The 19,978-nt window shown below is 42.2% G+C and overlaps 1 protein-coding gene across 2 annotated transcripts in view; it reads left to right on the plus strand.

Moving 5' to 3' along the window:
* The first annotated feature begins 2,359 nt into the window (after window positions 1-2,359).
* CORIN (corin, serine peptidase) overlaps window positions 2,360-19,978 on the plus strand; it is a 313,930-nt gene continuing 296,311 nt past the window's right edge. Inside the window, exon 1 of one of the 2 annotated variants that reach the window (XM_086405903.1) lies at window positions 2,360-2,617. In XM_086405903.1, coding sequence (XP_086262029.1) covers window positions 2,546-2,617 — 72 coding nt within the window. In that variant the 5' untranslated portion in view covers window positions 2,360-2,545. The remainder of the gene's footprint in view (window positions 2,618-19,978) is intronic. The other variant, XM_086405908.1, reaches the window with a different exon arrangement.

Raw genomic sequence — 19,978 nt, forward strand, 5'->3', positions numbered from 1 at the left:
GTTGTTTTTGCCTCTTAAGTAAACTCTCCCTGCAGTAGGTAAATGTCCAGTTTGCCTATTTCTTGCTGTGTTCTTCATATATTTTTTATTTTAAAGGCTTTGTATCTTTAGATCTCAGCTTAAACTCCCTAAAATACATTCTTAACTTACTTGCAAGTATTTTTCCATAGTTTATTTACATTTGTGTGTTTGTTTAATGTATTTATTATTTCAGAAAGTTCTCTAAGGGCAGAAACTCGATTTTGTTCATCTGGCAGCTAACAAATCTTAGAGTGTTAGTTGAATGAATAGATAAATTGGTAAGTCTTGGGATAACATATTTATTTTAGCTGCTGCTTTCCTGTTTTCATCCTGGAGTACTGGCTGCTTCTCTGAAATGTCTCTTTCCTGTTCTCAAATGGCCTTCATTTGTAGTACTAAGCACTGAAATTAGTCTGTAATATGCAATGTGACCCACGTTTGATCTGTAAAGTCACCCTTTCCAGAGGTATACTCTACTTTTAAGTTAATTTGCCCACAAATCCCATTAAGATTTTTTCTTTTAAGCCATCCAAATAGATATATGTTTGAAATATTAGACAATAAAAATTTCAAAAGGCTGTAAATACTTCTTTATGTACAATGAAAAGTATTACCAGAAACTAGGTGATGGTTTTCACTCTAAGTTGAAAAGCAAATGTGGCAAATTTTTTAAAAAGGAATAATTCATAGGTCATTGAATATTATTGTGAGCTTGCTGCAAATTCAAGTTGGTTCATAATATAACCTATGTTATGAGGTTTCTAACATTTGCTATGATTCCTTACATCAAAGAAGTTTGTTACAAAGCATATAAAAATAGCTGTTTACCTTCATGCAGACTACCTCAGATATTTACTCTGTTGCCACTGGTACCTAGAATTTGTTGGGTTTTCTTGCTAAAAGGAAGCTTAGAAAATGCTGTTTTACACTATCAGTGCAGTCAGCTTTAGTTCTCTGAAGGATGGTCCTGTATAGTAGTGGCTAGTTCAGATTCCCTAATGTAGCTACTTGAATGTCAGTTTCTGTAGCACCTCCACCAGAGGGCAGAAAGTGGAAGCGAAAAGAGGAATGAACGATGAATAAACAGTCCATCCTTGGCTTCAGAATGCCAGTAGAAACATTGAGGATTGAATCCAACCCTCATTTTATAGATGGAGTTGACTGAAATGAAAGACTAAGGGGGTTGCTAATGGACAATTGTTCAGGCTCTTGATTTCAGGCTGGTGTTCCTATGGTAATGATGATGTGTGATGAGACAATATTTTAGAACGTAGTCCTGAATTTACCCTGCCTCTGCAGAATTCCAGCTCCGTATTTGCTAAACTTAAAACTGTGTAAACTTAAAATTAGTCTGGTTACTTTGATTCTCTCCCGATTTCAACTATTGTATGATGCACTTATTACATTTTCTACTTTCTCATTTCACTTCAGAAGCAAAATACTGATTCCCCCACCCCCAGTTTTACAAGTTATCCTCCTCTCCAGTTGTAATATTGGGGGAACAGGTGCATGGTACTTATTTTTATTGACTATTCATAGCTGCCTCCAGAATACCAGAGATGAATTTATTCAATAACCTCATGAGTGATTTGTGAAATTTTCATTAGATCTTGACTGAGGTTGGATACAAAAAAATATTTCTCAGCAAAACTCAATGTAGTGCTTTTCTGCCAAGCCTATGACAACTCTCTTGGGCTTCAGGTGATAGTGTTTATCATTGTAAATACCTGCGGTGCTCTCCTGGAAGCTGCCTGACGAGAAGTGGCCGAAACGCACAGAGTTGTTGGCCTCTAGGGTTCAGCTTGTGGAAGCCCTGGGCATGAAATTGCCACCAGGCGTTTGGAAGCTGACTCTGCTTTACTCCTGGGTCCCTGCAGCCTTAGCAAAGTCTCAGGCAGTCTTGCAAAAGCAGTTTCTTCCCTAAACATAGAATCTCGATTCTATTTGCCTAAAGCAAACAATGCTTACCCTAGAAAACATACGTTTTTGTTGAGATAACAAACTTGGCCCTTAATTGCCAGTGGCTGCCGTTATTTTGATTTTTACTTGGCTACGCTGGGGCCAAGAGACTGGTCTAGTTGTGATGAGATCTGGGAGGGATGAGAAGCAATTCCTTTACTCTCAGTTACTCTGTCTCCCCCAGCCCAAACACTCAGGTCTCGCCCTCTCCATGCTGCCGTCGCGGGTCCTAAGTGTGGGGGAGGGTTTGGGTAGGGGACCAGCAGTCCACTTGGCTTCCCCCCCAGCCCCTGAAGAATAACTTATTTGAATAACAGCCTAGAAGAGGTGGGGTTGCGGAGGATCTGTCATCAAGGGTTTTTTATGGGTGGGGCCTAGGGACACGAGGGAAGGGAGGGAGTGGTCCGCGGGTAGGATCTGACGAGCAGACAAAATGTGGGGCCCCTGTCCCTTGAAGGGCAACTTGTCTCTTCCTGAGCGAGGAGCAAGGAATCCGTAGTGCCTCTCCCAGGGGCACGCAGAGGAGAGAAAACAGACCAAGAGTGGACGGAGGAAAAAGCGAGACATGCTCTCCACGAAACAGTCCCCTGCCCTGGCTCCGGAAGAGCGCTACCGCCCAGCCCTGGCCCCGGAGCGGGTAAGATCCTGCCGCCAGATAGGTCGGATGACCTCTCAGTCCGGATGGATTCAGGGTCTATCCTTCCTGTCCCGCCCCTTCCTACCCTTGGGTGCCACCTTCCCCCACCGTCGGTGAGCTTCAGCTGTCCCAGCCCCACGCTATAACCAGTCCTTGGGCGCAGGGTCATGGATAGGGTTTCCTTTAGCCCTCGAGCCAGGTCGGTCCAGAGACCACGCTCTCCTTGCCAGGGGCGTCGTCATGTCCCAGGTACACACCCCCCCCCCCCCAACTGCCCCTCTTCAACACGGAGTCCTCCACGCATCAAGTGGACTCGGTGGCGTCCGGGCTCCTGAGGAGGCTGCTGAAGGAGCCGTTGGAAACAACCCCTTGGGGGTCCAAGGCTTCTTTTCTGTGCATCTGGAAGGAGCGCGCAGCATCGCAAGTCCCAGACGTAAGCCTCCTCTCTCAACTGCGCGCGCCTGAGTCTCCGTCCCTCCGAGCTCCCGGATTCACCCTCAGTTCCCCTGCCACCAGTGGTGCCGGTGATCACGGGACCATCTGAGCGTGGGCATCCTAGGACTGGTCTGACTTGCAGGGTGCTGGCAACTCCTGCATCCCCTGTGCGCAAACTTGGCGGCGTGTACCGGCCCTGGGCGCAAGGAGCGCGGGGCCGCCGGGGGACGCAGGTTCCAGCTACTTTGGGTTCGGCGGGCTCTGATCCTGTCCTGGGAAGGGACAGCGTTGCCCCTGATTTGGGAGAAGAAAGGTAGGGAAGAGGAACACGGAAGGTCCTCACTGGCCTGATTCCCCAGGAACTGGATCTCTCGCGCTGTTCTTGTTCGATGTCAGGAGGGTCCCGGAGTCCATTTGCTGCTGCGGGGTCCCGGCAGCGCAGAGCCGGGTACCAGAGACTGTTCTCTGGGCGGGGATGGAGGGCTGCGCGGGTTAGGTGTTATTGGGTCGGATCCTGCCAGGACTCGTCCCCAGCTCTTGCGGCGAGCTCTGCATTCCGGATGCCACCCTCTCCCGGCCGATGGATGGCGATGTAGGCGCTTTTTCGCACTACTCGGTATTCCCAGGACAGTTCTGCGCGCTCAGAGCTAGGAGCTCATAAGGGAAGCCGCCCGGCGGGACATTCCCAGGGAAGCTATCCTGTCAATTCAAAGTGGAGCTTTCCTCCCGCGGGAAAATTCTGAGAACAATGTACCACAAAGACAAACTCACTCTTGAATAAGACCAGACGACTTCTCTGTGTGCATTTGTAGTTTGTAGTCTCCCCTGACCCCTCCTTGGTAAAGTAATTTACCCTTGGAAGCAAAACTCTGCAAAGGAATGCCGACTGCCACCAGAAAGGGAGTGAAGTCAGGACTTAGTGGTGGTCATTTCCCAAAGACACATATATTTTAGCTGAAGGTGTTAGAAATTAAAGACGTCACAACACATTACTTTTGGGAATGAATGGTGGTGGTTTAGTCACTAAGTCGTGTCTGACTCTTGCGACCCCATGTAACCTCATGGACTGTAGCCCGCCAGGCTCCACTGTCCATGGAATTCTCCAGGCAAGAATACTGGAGTAGGTTGCCATTTCCTTCTGAAGGGGATCTTCCCTACCCAGGAATCAAACTCAGGTCTCCTGCATTGCAGTCAGATGATTTACCGACTGAGCTATGAGGGAAGCCCCACTTTTGGGAATAGCCCAGAGAAAATGAGAGGAAACAATGGCTTTTAAAAAAGGTATAAAATCAGTTTTTGTCACAACACAACAATCACCTGCTAGGTTGTATTATTTGGTGTTAATAGTTTTGTTGTGTAAACTTAGGCTAGAAATCATTCCCCACAGCCAGGTTCCTGGAGCTTGAGAGGTTAGACTAGCTGTCTGGGTAGACAAATGTGATTACTGGGCTAAGCTGGTTTTCCATAGAATTCTTCCCAGAACACACCAAGGGTTGCACGGGATAAACTATTTTCAGAGTTATTTGGGTGTGGAATTACATAAGTCTCACAACCTCAAAATGCTGTAAAGCTTTATTTAGGGGGAAGGGGCTCTTCCCAGAGGGTTCCTTGCAGGATCAGAGCACAGGACAAGGATGAAAGGCTCAGTTAAACTTCCAGGAGGTTAGACAAATAAGAATTGTTTTATTAATCTCATCAAGTGTTATTTCCAGGCATAATGAAACTTTTTAAAGGGAGGCACAATTAGTTCCATTAGAAACATTCTTCATAATACTGCAGAAATCTTATTATTAGCACAGCAGCCATCCACATCGACCTGTGGTTTTGTCTTGGGAGGGCCATCTTTCCCACCATGGCTTCACCTGACTTCCACACTTGCAGTATCTAATGACCTGCACTTGCCCTTTTCCACTGCTGGAGACAAATAGATTGGGGGAGAAGCTGAGCAGCCCAGATTTAACATTGTCACTCTTGATTTGAAACGAGTTATTTTCAAACCTACATACCATTTCTTAGGTATCCTGTCTCTCCGTTTTCCTCATTCCCTTACCTCCAGCCTCCCCTGATGTGAAGACCTGTAGTCTTGGGGTTTCTAAGTGTCACTATGGCCAGGGAAATGGGGGCTCCCTGAGGACCAGGAAAGCTGGATGATAGTAATAGTGCTAAATGTGTCCCAGGAAGAAGGTTTATTTAATCTGCCAATTTGGCCTTAATAAGTTAGTCAGCAGGTACTCATTCTTGCCTCCTGTTCTTCCTGATTAAGTGGAAAATGGGGCTGGTTGCTTAGAGGATACTGATTTGTTGTATGGAATACTAGATCCACACTAAACACTCAAGTAATTCTCAGACCTGTACCTATTCTGCAAAATCTACTCAGACACACATATATGCACTCATCCATGCATACCCACTTTTGTGTTTCAGACCCTTCAGAGAGGATGGAAATGGAAGACATCACAAGAGTGAAAGGTGCTGTAAATGGAGTGCCTTGATGACTAGAGTATGGATTTTGGTGTCAAAGCCATATTCAGATCTCTGGCCCTAGCCTGTAAAAGCTGTAAGGCCCTGGGCAAGTCAGAGAATCTTGCTGAACCCTGATTTCCTCATCCAACCAATGGGGATGATCACTGACTATAAGAGCATGTGAAGATTAAGGAAATAAATATGTCCTGTAGCCAACCCACCAGGCTTCTTTGTCCATGGGATTTCCCAAGTAAGACCACTGGAGTAGGCTACTTTTTCCTCCTTCAGGGGATCTTCCTGACCCAGGGATCAAACCTGGGTCTCCTGCATTGCAGGCAGACTCTACCATCTGAGCCACCAAGGAAGCCCAAATATGTCCTAGAAATACTCTACATACAGCTGTATCTTCTGTGAAGGCTTCCTCCCCTGTTTTTACTTGTGGGGCTGGTCACATCTCAGATTTCTGAGGCTCTCAGATTTGTCTCCACAGCCAGCCTTCTGTGATTCTAGAGCAGTGCCCTCCAATAGAGTAGCTGCTGGCCACATGTGATTATTTAATTATTATGGTCATTTAAATGAACCAAAATTAAATTAAAAATTTAGTTTTCCAGTCTCACTGGCCACATTTCAAGTGCTCAGTAATCATATGTGACCAGTGGTTACTGTATTAGGTAGTGTAGACAGAACATCTAATTCACTGAGGAGTATTTTCTTAGTTCTAGAGCTCTTTGCTTGAGTGATAATTTAATGAGACTCTTAGATGATAAAGGTTTTTCTGTCCATCACTTCCCTTTGCTTTTCCTTTTGTTTTGTATAGCTGAATCCCTTCTATTGTGTCACAGCCAGAGCATTTGTTGAACGGTAGATGGCTGTTTATAATTGGCATAATTTATATAATTATAGAATAAATGATACATAGTATTTTTATTATAAATCAGTCAAGAGTGTGTATTAGTTACAAAATCCTTAGAAAGTCTCCCATCGCTGATGATTTTTGCTAATGTAGCATCCTTTTCCTTTCACAGTGAGATTTATGGCTGATGGTTTTCCTGGTTTTAGAGCAGAAATTCTGATATAATAGAGGGAGGCTCTTCTCACTCTGGAGAAGGCAATGGCACCCCACTCCAGTACTCTTGCCTGGAAAATCCCATGGATAGAGGAGCCTGGTAGGCTCCAGTCCATGGGGTCGCTAAGAGTCGGGCACAACTGAGTGACTTCACTTTCACTTTTCATTTTCATGCATTGGAGAAGGAAATGGCAGCCCACTCCAGTATTCTTGCCTGGAGAATCCCAGGGACAGAGGAGCCTGGTGGGCTGCTGTCTATGGGGTCGCACAGAGTCGGACACGACTGAAGCGACTTAGCAGCAGCAGCAGCTTCTCACTCTTAAGTACCCATTGTTCAGTTGCTAAGTCATGTCTGACTCTTTACAACCCCATGGACTGAGGCACTCCAGGCTCCTCCGTCCATAGGGTTCTCCAAGCAAGAACACTAGAGTGGGTTGCCATTTCCCTCTCCATATGTACCCATATGTACCCTTATGTGTTGTATGATTTTCCATAAGAATAACAATATTGATCTATTTTCACTTACAGTGGGGTTATGTCCCAATAACCCTTCATTTTGTTGTTTTTTAGTCACTTAGTCGTGTCTGACTCTTTGCCACCCCATGGACTGCAGCACGCCAGCCTTCCCTGTCCTTCACCATCTCCCAGAGTTTGCCCTAACTCATATCCATTGAGTTGTTGATGCCATCCAACCATCTCATCCTCTGTGGCCCCCTTCTCCTCCTGCCCTCAATCTTTCCCAGCATCGGGGTCTTTTTCAATGAGTCGGCTCGTCACATCAGGTGGCCAGAATATTGGAGCTTCAGCTTCAGCATCAGTCCTTCCAATGAATATTCAGGATTGATTTCCTTTAGGACTGACTAGTTTGATCTCCTTGCTGTCCAAGGGACTCCCAAGAGTCTTTTCTAGCACCACAATTCAGAAGCATCAGTTCTGGTAGACATGAATTTTTGAGGGACATTATTCAAGCCAGTGCAGATATGCAGACAGGTAATCCTTTCCCTGCCTTAAGTTTATTCTGTTCCTAGGACTTTGCTAAATCTGCTTTAGTGCATAGTCCATAATATTCATTATTCTTATAGGCAACCACCATGCAGGTTGGGAGAGTATGTGTGCTTTCCACATGGGTGTAGAGTACATGGGCTGGCTCGCTGAGTCAGCTGCCCTTTCCTAAGCCTGTCACTGTCCCCAGCCCAGCCTCCTGTCTCTACTTCTTTCTCTTTGCTCAGAAAGAGCTGCTGTTGTCCCAGAGCACTGGTGTATCTGGTGGCCACATTGCTGAGGACTCTGTAGCCGTGTTTGCTCAGCTCTGAGCTCTGCTCAAGGATGCCTATAAATTATGTTTTCCTCTGAGTCTGCTGGCAGTGACCTCCCTTAGCTCACCTTTCAGCAGCTGTTTGAATATTCTCCTGCTGTACATTTCTCCATGTTCAAACCATCAGAGCTGGTAGTGACAAGTGCAGTATCAGAGCTGGTCGGGGCTAGCTGGGGATCCAGGGTGCTCCTGGGCATCATCCATCTGGCCATTCAGTATCAGTACTGAAACTTACAAGCAGCTCAAGAGGACATCTGTGAAAAAGGGCCTACTCTGGTTTAAGAGTAGGGCAGAAAATATAGCTATGGGTTGTAAAGGTTGTTTTGGTGCCACTAGTTTGAGCTTAGCTTGGCTCTCCTTTGAACTTTTGGGCTGACAGGATTTAGAGAATACCTTTTGTTTCTAGCGCTTGAGAGAGCTTTAAAGAAAAGTTCTTATGCAGCTATGAAAGTAAACGATGCTAGGCTCTCCAGAACCATGAAGGTCATTCTGCTAAAGTGTCACAGCTGCATCTTAAAGGTTGATAGCACCAGAAAATTTTAATCATGTGTCCATGAACCCCATGAGTACTGAACAATCTCTATGAACAGTTCAATGTGAATTTTTCTGGCCAGGGCAATATAACTCTCTGAGAACTTAAGAGCCACATGCTAGAACAAGATAACCTTGTAAGAATTCAGTTGCATCACCTGGACAGAAAGAGGAGCAGATTCATCCATTTATTCAACAAACATTTATGTGCCAGGCACAGTACTCGGCACTTGGGATGCACCAATGAACAAACAGAGATTCATGTGTGTGTGAAGCAAATTCGTTTCTAATTACATGGTAAACACTATTATCAGGAGCGCAGGGAAGAGAGAACTATTGATGTTGTATGAGTCACTTTGCCTGTTGTTCTGCTCAGTGCCCTGGAGTGAGAGCACAAATGAAGAGAAGGGAATCTGCTATTAATTTCAGAACTCCAGTGCCTTTTATATGTATCCAGCTTGCGGGCCTACAAGTGATCCTGTGTTTAAAGATCAATGCCTTTTTTTTTTCTTCTAACCTCAGGCCAATTAATTAATCTGGTACTCAACTGTTGAGCTTGATCCATCTCTGGAAAAACTAACCATGTGGGATTGATTGACAGACGTTATATTGGTCTCCAACGTGGCACTTTCTTAAGGATTTTCAAGGATTATTTCGATACTACATGATTTTCAGGGTTGTGTACCTATTTCTGGAGAAGTAAATGGCAACCCACTCCAGTATTCTTGCCTGGAGAATCCCAGGGACAGAGGAGCCTAGTGGGCTGCCGTCTATGGGGTCGCACAGTGTCGGACACGACTGAGGCAACTCAGCAGCAGCAGTACCTTTTTCAGAGTCTCATCCTGCAAGCAAGGTGCCACTCCTCTGTAGGGCAGTTTGGAAATCAAAACTGTATGATTGCACTTAATGTTTCTCTGTGGATCCTTTAAAGCAATTTTGTTTAATTTGACACAATCAGAAATGGGAGCTCTAGTCTTTATCTGATACTGAGTTGCTGTGAGACTTTACAAAAGTCAATTAACTTTTTGATCCTGGTTTCCTCATGTGTAAAATGAGGACTAGACACTCTCCAAGGGCCTTTCTAGATCTAAAAACTAGATTTTCATGTTGCAGAAAAAACGAGGAGCTCATTGTACCCTTATCCTTTTTCTTTCTCTCCTCCCTTTCAATTGAGAAGTGCTGCTGGGTGAAGGGCATCTGAACCGATGCTGGTATCTGCTTCTCTCTTTGTGGGTCTTTGCCATTTCTTTTCACAGCGACCTCTGCCAAAGTGCAGGATGGCCTGTTCAACTCCAAGGAAGACTGAGCAAAGGAAATTTGCTCACCAGAAGCCAGGTTTGTCTGGGGATATCTTCTTTGGTTCTAAGTCAGATCTGTGTTTCACCCAGGCATGCAGCTTGTGCATGGTAGAAAAGATGTAGAGAGACAGTCATTGGTGTTGAGGGCCTCGCAACAGGTGGTCCACATCAAGCTGGGAGCCAGGCATGCCTCTATTGTTGGCTGCCGGTTTATCAGAAACAGCTTTTGTTATGTTGAGGTGTGTTCCCTCTACGCCTACTTTGGCAAGAGTGGCATCATGATTGGATGTTGAATTTTATCAAATGCTTTTTCTGCATGTTGAGTTGATCATGTGGTTTTTGTCTTTTCATTTGTTGATGTGCTGTATCATATTGATTTGTGTATGTTGAACTATCTTTTTGACCCTGGGATGAATCTAACTTGATTGTGATGTATGATTTGTTTTTTAATGTGTTGCTGGATTCAGTTTGTTAACATTTTGTTGAGAGTTTTTGCATCTATAACATCAAAGATATTGGTCTGTAGTTTGACTTTTGGTAGTGTCTTTGATTCCAAGTATGCCTCTAGCTGAGCAGGAGTTTAACACAGGATAAAGTCCTTTCTCACCTGGGTAGGTAGGATACACACTCCTCTGTGTTCACAGTTAAAAAAATAAAAAATAATAAAAATAGGTTCAGAGTGGCAAGGGAACAAAATTTCCAGGTGAAGAGAATTCTGAGATCTCTGAAATTTGGAAAGAATTAGATATAAAAGAACTCAGGAAGTAGAGTAAGCTTGATTAAATCATTAAACCTGAGCCAAGATAAGCTCAGGGCAGCCCTGGATGCTGTGGCACACAGACCTGGCTCAGGTACTTTCCCATCACTTATTAGCTGGGGGCCACTGTAACAGGTAAATTCCCATTAGGCTCGATTTCTTTCTTGGAAGAATGGGAACAATATTCCTCTCTCAGGATTCTGATTGATGGCTCAGTGAAATAATGCTTTATGAAAGTGCTTTGTAAGAACACAAGTTGCTACATATATATATGTATATATCTTACATGATATTTTACGTGTTTCAATGTCATTCTCCCAAATTTTCCCACCCTCTCCCTCTCCCACAGAGTCCATAAGACTGTTCTATACATCAGTGTCTCTTTTGCTGTCTCGTACACCGGGTTATTGTTACCATCTTTCTAAATTCCATATATATGCGTTAGTATACTGTATTGATGTTTTTCCTTCTGGCTTACTTCACTCTGTATAATAGGCTCCAGTTTCATCCACCTCATTAGAACTGATTCAAATGTATTCTTTTTAATGGCTGAGTAATACTCCATTGTGTATATGTACCACATCTTTCTTATCCATTCATCTGCTGATGGACATCTAGGTTGCTTCCATGTCCTGGCTATTATAAACAGTGCTGCGATGAACATTTGGGTACACGTGTCTCTTTCCCTTCTGGTTTCCTCAGTGTGTATGCCCAGCAGTGGGATTGCTGGATCATAAGGCAGTTCTATTTCCAGTTTTTTAAGGAATCTCCACACTGTTCTCCATAGTGGCTGTACTAGTTTGCATTCCCACCAACAGTGTAAGAGGGTTCCCTTTTCTCCATACCCTCTCCAGCATTTATTATTTGTAGACTTTTGGATCGCAGCCATTCTGACTGGTGTGAAATGGTACCTCATAGTGGTTCTGATTTGCATTTCTCTGATAATGAGTGATGTTGAGCATCTTTTCATGTGTTTGTTAGCCATCTGCATGTCTTCTTTGGAGAAATGTCTATTTAGTTCTTTGGCCCATTTTTTGATTGGGTCATTTATTTTTCTGGAGTTGAGCTGTAGGAGTTGCTTGTATATTTTTGAGATTAGTTGTTTGTCAGTTGCTTCATTTGCTATTATTTTCTCCCATTCTGAAGGCTGCCTTTTCACCTTGCTAATAGTTTCCTTTGATGTGCAGAAGCTTTTAAGGTTAATTAGGTCCCATTTGTTTATTTTTGCTTTTATTTCCAATATTCTGGGAGGTGGGTCATAGAGGATCCTGCTGTGATGTATGTCAGAGAGTGTTTTGCCTATGTTCTCCTCTAGGAGTTTTATAGTTTCTGGTCTTACATTTAGATCTTTAATCCATTTTGAGTTTATTTTTGTGTATGGTGTTAGAAAGTGTTCTAGTTTCATTCTTTTACAAGTGGTTGACCAGATTTCCCAGCACCACTTGTTAAAGAGATTGTCTTTAATCCATTGTATATTCTTGCCTCCTTTGTCAAAGATAAGGTGTCCATATGTGCGTGGATTTATCTCTGGGTTTTCTATTTTGTTCCATTGATCTATATTTCTGTCTTTGTGCCAGTACCATACTGTCTTGATAACTGTGGCTTTGTAATAGAGCCTGAAGTCAGGTAGGTTGATTCCTCCAGTTCCATTTTTCTTTCTCAAGATCACTTTGGCTATTCGAGGTTTTTTGTATTTCCATACAAATTGTGAAATTATTTGTTCTAGCTCTGTGAAGAATACTGTTGGTAGCTTGATAGGGATTGCATTGAATCTATAAATTGCTTTGGGCGGTGTACTCATTTTCACTATATTGATTCTTCCAATCCATGAACATGGTATATTTCTCCATCTGTTAGTGTCCTCTTTGATTTCTTTCACCAGTGTTTTATAGTTTTCTATATATAGGTCTTTAGTTTCTTTAGGTAGATATATTCCTAAGTATTTTATTCTTTCCATTGCAATGGTGAATGGAATTGTTTCCTTAATTTCTCTTTCTGTTTTCTCATTATTAGTGTATAGGAATGCAAGGGATTTCTGTGTGTTGATTTTATATCCTGCAACTTTACTATAGTCATTGATTATTTCTAGTAATTTTCTGGTGGAGTCTCTAGGGTTTTCTATGTAGAGGATCATGTCATCTGCAAATAATGAGAGTTTTACTTCTTTTCCAATTTGGATTCCTTTTATTTCTTTTTCTGCTCTGATTGCTGTGGCCAAAACTTCCAAAACTATGTTGAATAGTAATGGTGAAAGTGGGCACCCTTGTCTTGTTCCTGACTTTAGAGGAAATGCTTTCAATTTTTCACCATTGAGGATAATGTTTGCTGTGAGTTTGTCATATATAGCTTTTATTATGTTGAGGTATGTTCCTTCTATTCCTGCTTTCTGGAGAGTTTTTATCATAAATGGGTGTTGAATTTTGTCAAAGGCTTTCTCTGCATCTATTGAGATAATCATATGGTTTTTATTTTTCAATTTGTTAATGTGGTGTATTACATTGATTGATTTGCAGATATTGAAGAATCCTTGCATCCCTGGAATAAAGCCCACTTGGTCATGGTGTATGATCTTTTTAATGTGTTGTTGGATTCTGATTGCTAGAATTTTGTTAAGGATTTTTGCATCTATGTTCGTCAGTGATATTGGCCTGTAGTTTTCTTTTTTTGTGGCATCTTTGTCAGGTTTTGGTATTAGGGTGATGGTGGCCTCATAGAATGAGTTTGGACGTTTACCTTCCTCTGTAAGAGTGTTTTGCCTATGTTTTCCTCTAGGAGTTTTATAGTTTCTGGTCTTACGTTTAGATCTTTAATCCATTTTGAGTTTATTTTTGTGTATGGTGTTAGAAAGTGTTCTAGTTTCATTCTTTTACAAGTGGTTGACCAGTTTTCCCAGCACCACTAGTTAAAGAGATTGTCTTTTCTCCATTGTATATTCTTGCTTCCTTTGTCAAAGATAAGGTGTCCATGCTGCTGCTGCTGCTAAGTCGCTTCAGTCATGTCCGACTCTGTGCGACCCCATAGACAGCAGCCCACCAGGCTCCCCTGTCCCTGGGATTCCCCAGGCAAGAACACTGGAGTGGGTTGCCATTTCCTTCTCCAATGCAGGAAAGTAAAAAGTGAAAGTGAAGTTGCTCAGTCGTGTCTGACTTTTAGTGACCCCATGGACTACAGCCTACCAGGCTCCTCCGCCCATGGGATTTTCCAGGCAAGAGTACTGGAGTGGGGTGCCATTGCCTTCTCCATAAGGTGTCCATAGGTGCGTGGATTTATCTCTGGACTATTTTGTTCCATTGATCTATATTTCTGTCTTTGTGCCAGTACCATACTGTCTTGATGACTGTAGCTTTGTAGTATAGCTAGCCAGGCAGGTTGATTCCTCCAGTTCCATTCATCTTTCTCAAGATTGCTTTGGCTCTTCGAGGTTTTTTGTATTTCCATACAAATTGTGAAATTATTTGTTCTACTTCTCTGAAAAATGCCGTTGGTAGCTTGATAGGGATTGCATTGGATCTATAGATTGCTTTGGGTAGTATACTCATTTTCACTATATTGATTCTTCTGATCCATGAACATGGTATATTTCTCCATATATTTGTGTCATCTTTGATTTCTTTCATTGGTGTTCTATAGTTTTCTATATATAGGTCTTTTGTTTCTTTAGGTAGATTTATTCCTAAGTATTTTATTCTTTTCGTTGCAATGGTGAATGGAATTGTTTCCTTAGTTTCTCTTTCTGTTTTCTCATTGTCAGTGTATAGGAAAACAAGGGATTTCTGTGTGTTAATTTTATATCCTGCAACTTTACTATTCGTTAATTAGCTCCAGTAATTTTCTGGTGGAGTCTTTACGGCTTTCTGTGTAGAGGATCATGTCATCTGCAAACAGTGAGAGTTTTACTTCTTCTTTTCTAATCTGGATTCCTTTTCTTTTTCTGCTCTAATTGCTGTGGCTAAAACTTCTAAAACTATGTTGAATAGTAGTGGTGACAGTGGATGTCCTTGTCTTGTTCCTGACTTTAGAGGAAATGCTTTCAATTTTCCACCATTGAGGATAATGTTTGCTGTGGGTTTATCATATATGGTTTTTATTATGTTGAGGTATGTTCCTTCTATGCCTGCTTTCTGGAAGTTTTTTTTTTTTTTATCATAAATGGATGTTGAATTTTGTCAAAGGCTTTCTCTGCATCTATTGAAATAATCATATGGTTTTTATCTTTCAGTTTGTTAATGTGGTGTATCACATTGCTGATTTGCGAATATTGAAGAATCCTTGCATCCCTGGGATAAAGCTCACTTGGTCATGATGTATGATCTTTTTAATGTTATTGGATTCTGTTTGCTAGAATTTTGTTAAGAATTTTTGCATCTGTGTTCATCAGTGATATTGGCCTGTAGCTTTCTTTTTTTGTGGCATCTTTGTCTGGTTTTGGTATTAGGGTGATTGTGGCCTCATAGAATGAGTTTGAAAGTTTACCTTCCTCTGCAATTTTCTGGAAGAGTTTGAGTAGTGTAGGTGTTAGCTCTTCTCTAAATTTTTGGTAGAATTCAGCTGTGAAGCCATCTGGTTGTGGGCTTTTGTTTGTTGGAAGATTTCTGATTACAGGTTCGATTTCTGTGCTTGTGATGGGTCTGTTAAGATTTTCTATTTCTTCCTGGTTCAGTTTTGGAAAGCTGTACTTTTCTAAGAATTTGTCCATTTCTTCCAAGTTGTCCATTTTATTGGCATATAGTTGATGATAGTACTCTCTTATGATCCTTTGTATTTCTGTCTGTGGTGATTTCTCCATTTTCATTTCTAATTTTGTTGATTTGATTCTTCTTCCTTTTTTTCTTGATGAGTCTGGCTAATGGTTTGTCCATTTTATTTATCTTCTCAAAGAACCAACTTTTAGCTTTGTTGATTTTTGCTATGGTCTCCTCTGTTTCTTTTGCATTTATTTCTGCCCTAATTTTTATGATTTCTTTCCTTCTACTAACCCTGGAGTTCTTCATTTCTTCTTTTCCTAGTTCCTTTAGGTGTAGAGTTAGGTTATTTATTTGATTTTTCTCCTGTTTCTTGAGGTTGGCTTGTATTGCTATGAACTTTCCCCTTAGCACTGCTTTTACTGAATCCCATAGGTTTTGGGTTGTTGTGTTTTCATTTTCATTCGTTTCTATGCATATTTTGATTTCTTTTTTGATTTCTTCTATGATTTGTTGGTTATTCAGAAGTGTGTTGTTTAGCCTCCATATGTTTGTATTTTTAATAGTTTTTTGCCTGTAGTTGACATCGAATGTTACTGCATTGTGATCAGAAAAGATGCTTGGAATGATTTCAATTTTTTTGAATTTACCAAGGCTAGATTTATGGCCCAGGATGTGATCTATCCTGGAGAAGGTTCTCTGTGCACTTGAGGAAAAGGTGAAATTCATTGTTTTGGGGTGAAATGTCCTATAGATGTCAATTAGGTCTAACTGGTCCATTGTATCATTTAAAGTTTGTGTTTCCTTGTTAATTTTCTGTTTAGTTGATCTATCCATAGGTGTGAGTGGGGTATTAAAGTCTCCCACTATTATCATGTTCCTGTTAATTTCCCCTTTCATACTTGTTAGCATTTGCCTTACATATTGCAGTGCTCCTATTTTGGGTGCATATATATTTATAATTGTTATATCTCCTTCTTGGATTGATCCTTTGATCATTATATAGTGTCCTTCTTTGTCTCTTTTCATGGCCTTTATTTCAAAGTGTACTTTATCTGATGTGAGTATTGCTACTGCTTTCTTTTGGTCTCCATTTGCATGAAATATCTTTTTCCAGACCTTCACTTTCAAGTCTTTTTGTGCCCCTTGTTTTGAGGTGGGTCTCTTGTAGACAGCATATATAGGGGTCTTGTTTTTGTATCCATTAAGCCAGTCTTAGTCTTTGGTTGGGGCATTCAACCCATTTACATTTAAGGTAATTATCAATAAGTATGATCCTGTTGCCGTTTACTTTGTTGTTTTGGGTTCAAGTTTATAAACCTTTTCGGTGTTTCCCACCTAGAGAAGATCCTTTAGCATTTGTTGAAGAGCTGGTTTGGTGGTGCTGAATTCTCTCAGATTTTGCTTGTCTGTAAAGCTTTTGATTTCTCCTTCGTATTTGAATGAGATCCTTTCTGGGTACAGTAATCTGGGTTGTAGGTTTTTCTCTTTCATCCCTTTAAATATGTCCTGACATTCCCTTCTGGCCTGAAGAGTTTCTATTGAGAGTTCAGCTGTTATCCTTAGGGGAATCTCCTTGTGTGTTATTTGTTGTTTTTCCCTTGCTGCTTTTAATATTTGTTCTTTGTGTTGGATCTTCATTAATTTGATTAATATGTGTCTTGGGGTGTTTCACCTTGGGTTTATCCTGTTTGGGACTCTCTGGGTTTCTTGGACTTGGGTGGCTATTTCCCTCCCCATTTTAGGGAAGTTTCCAACTATTATCTCCTCAAGTACTTTCTCATGGCCTTTCTTTTTGTCTTCTTCTTCTGGGACTCCTATGTTTCAAATGTTGGGGCGTTTGACATTGTCCCAGAGGTCTCTGAGGCTGTCCTCATTTCTTTTAATTCTTTTTTCTTTTTTCCTCTCTGCTTCATTTATTTCCACCATTCTATCTTCCACCTCACTTATCCTATCTTCTGCCCCTGTTATTCTACTGTTGGTTCCCTGCAGAGTGTTTTTGATCTCAGTTATTGCATTATTCATTATTGATTGACTCTTTTTTATTTCTTCTAGGTCCTTGTTAAACATTTCTTCCATCTTCTCAAACCTTGTCTCCAGACTATTTATCTGTAGCTCTATTCTGTTTTCAAAATTTTGGATCTTTTTTACTATCATTAATCTGAATTCTTTTTCAGGTAGACTCCCTATCTCCTCCTCTTTTGTTTGGTTTGGTGGGCATTTATCATGTTCCTTTACCTGCTGAATATTTCTCTGCCTTTTCATTTTGTTTAGATCACTGTGTTTGGGGTGGACTTTCTGTATGCTGGAAGTTTGTGGTTCCTTTTTATTGGGGAGGTTCCTCCCTGTGGGTGGGGTTGGACAAGTGGCTTGTCAAGGTTTCCTGATTAGGGAAGCTTGCATCAGTGTTCTGGTCGGTGGAGCTGGATCTCTTCTCTCTGGAGTGCAATGAAGTGTCCAGTAGTGAGTTTTGAGGTGTCTGTGGATTTGGTGTGACTTTTGGCCACCTATATTTTAAAAGCTCAGGGTTATGTTCCTGCATTGTTGGAGAAGTAGCTTGGTATGTCTTGCTTTGAAACATGTTGGCTCTTGGGTAGAGCTTGGTTTCGGTGTAGGTATGGAGGCTTTTGGATGAGCTCTTGTCAATTAATGTTCCCTGGAGTCATGAGTTTTCTGGTGTTCTCAAGTTTAGGATTTAAGCCTCCTGCCTCTGGCTTTCAGTCTTATTCTTACAGTAGCCTCACGACTTCTCCATCCATACATCACTGACTGATGATAAAACATCTAGATTAATGGTGAAAAGGTTCTCCACAGTGAGGGACACCCAGAGAGGTTCACAGAGTTACATGGAGAAGAGAAGAGGGAGGAGGGAGATAGAGGTGACCAGGAGGAGAAGGCGGGGATCAAAAGGGAAAAGAACAATCCATCTAGTAACCAATTCCCTATTTTCTCTCCATAGTCTGGTGTACTCAGAGAGGTTCACTGAGTTAAATAGAGAAGAGAAGAGGGAGGAAGGAGATAGAGGTGACCAGGAGAGGAGAACGGGGAGTCAAAAGGAAGAGAGACCAATCTAGCCAGTAATCAGTTCTCTAAGTGTTCTCCACAGCCTGGAACACCCAAAGAGATTCACAGGGTTAAGTAGAGAAGAGAAGGGGGAGGGAGGAGATAGAGGTCACCTGGGAGAGAAAAAGTCTTTATTGTGGAGGTTCCTCCCTGTGGATGGGTTTGGACAAGTGGCTTGTCAAGGTTTCCTGATTAGGGAAGCTTGCATCAGTGTTCTGGTGGGTAGAGCTGGATCTCCTCTCTGGAGTGCACTCAAGCCAGTAATCACACTTCTAAGTAAAAACGGGTACTGAAGATTGCATTCTTGCTGCTGCTAAGTTGCTTCAGTCTTGTCCGACTCTGTGTTACCCCATAGGCGGCAGCCCACCAGGCTCCCCCATCTCTGGGATTCTCCAAGCAAGAACACTGGAGTGGGTTGCCATTTCCTTCTCCAATGCGTGAAAGTGAAGTCGCTCAGTCGTGTCCAACTCTTAGTGACCCCATGGACTGCAGCCTACCAGGCTCCTCCATCCGTGGGATTTTCCAGGCAAGAGTACTGGAGTAGGGTGCCATTGCCTTCTCCCATTGCATTCTTAAAGGTACAAAATTGATAACAAATACCAAAAAGCAAAGATTAAAAATCAAGAGTAGAGGTTAGACTCTCAAAAATACAATATTAAAAAAACCAGAGAAAATCGCAAAAATTAAAACAATATATATATGAAATTTGCTTTAAAAATAGGGTCTTTTTTTTTTGCAAGGTAATAGTAGGTTTTAAAAGTGAAAATGAAAGGAGTAATAAAGAACTTAAAAATAAAATTTTTTTTAATTAAAAAATGATAGTATTAAAATATATCTAGGAATTTCTCTCGGAGAAGGCAATGGCACCCCACTCCAGTACTCTTGCCTGGAAAATCCCATGGACGGAGGAGCCTGGTAGGCTGCAGTCCATGGGGTCGCTAAGAGTCAGACATGACTGAGTGACTTCACTTTCACTTTTTACTTTCATGAATTGGAGAAGGAAATGGCAACCTGCTCCAGTGTTCTTGCCTGGAGAATCCCAGGGACGGTGGAGCCTGATGGGCTGCCATCTATGGGGTAGCACAGAGTCAGACATGACTGAAGTGACTTAGCAGGAATTTCTCTGGAGCTGTTGAGGGCAGTGTGTGATCATTTCAGTTTCAGATGGTTCCTTGTTCCAGCTTATATTTTTTCTCAAGGTCTATAGGCCCCTTCCAATGTGGTCAATGCTAACTACAGGGTTTTAATCTGTTGCACCTGTCATTTCCAAAGCAGTTCCCTCTGTTTATTTTGGCTTCCTCTGTTTGCAAGTCTCTTCAGTGTCTAATTTCCACTCTGACACAAGGGTGCAAAGATGGTCATTTATTTAGGCTCACTTGTTCAACTGTGCTGCGGGGAGAGAGGAACACTGCAAACAAATATCACTGGCATGTGTAGGGAGTGCTCGCAGTGTATGGACCACACTGGGTTTGCCCCAGCTCACGGCGCCTGTGCTTTCCCGGTCTACACTGCTCAGGTTCCAGGTTGCTCTACAGTCTAAAGCGGGCTCTGGGTTGCATGCATTTCCCAGGTCTAAGCCACTCAGGTTCAGGTTCTGGGGTACTCCACAAAGGCACAGACTCGGTTGGGCCTGTACTTTGTGCCCTTCCCAGGTCAGAGCAGCTCAGGCGACCAGGTGCTTGGCAAGAGCACTCTCCCTGGGTAGAGGGGTACATCTTATCACCTCCCCCATCCCAGCTGCTTGGTTTCCT

The sequence above is a fragment of the Bos grunniens genome, chromosome 6, assembly GCF_055505025.1.
Source record: "Bos grunniens cultivar Pamir isolate PY7600 chromosome 6, Bosgru_T2T1.0, whole genome shotgun sequence".
Classification (NCBI taxonomy): Eukaryota; Metazoa; Chordata; class Mammalia; order Artiodactyla; family Bovidae; genus Bos; species Bos grunniens.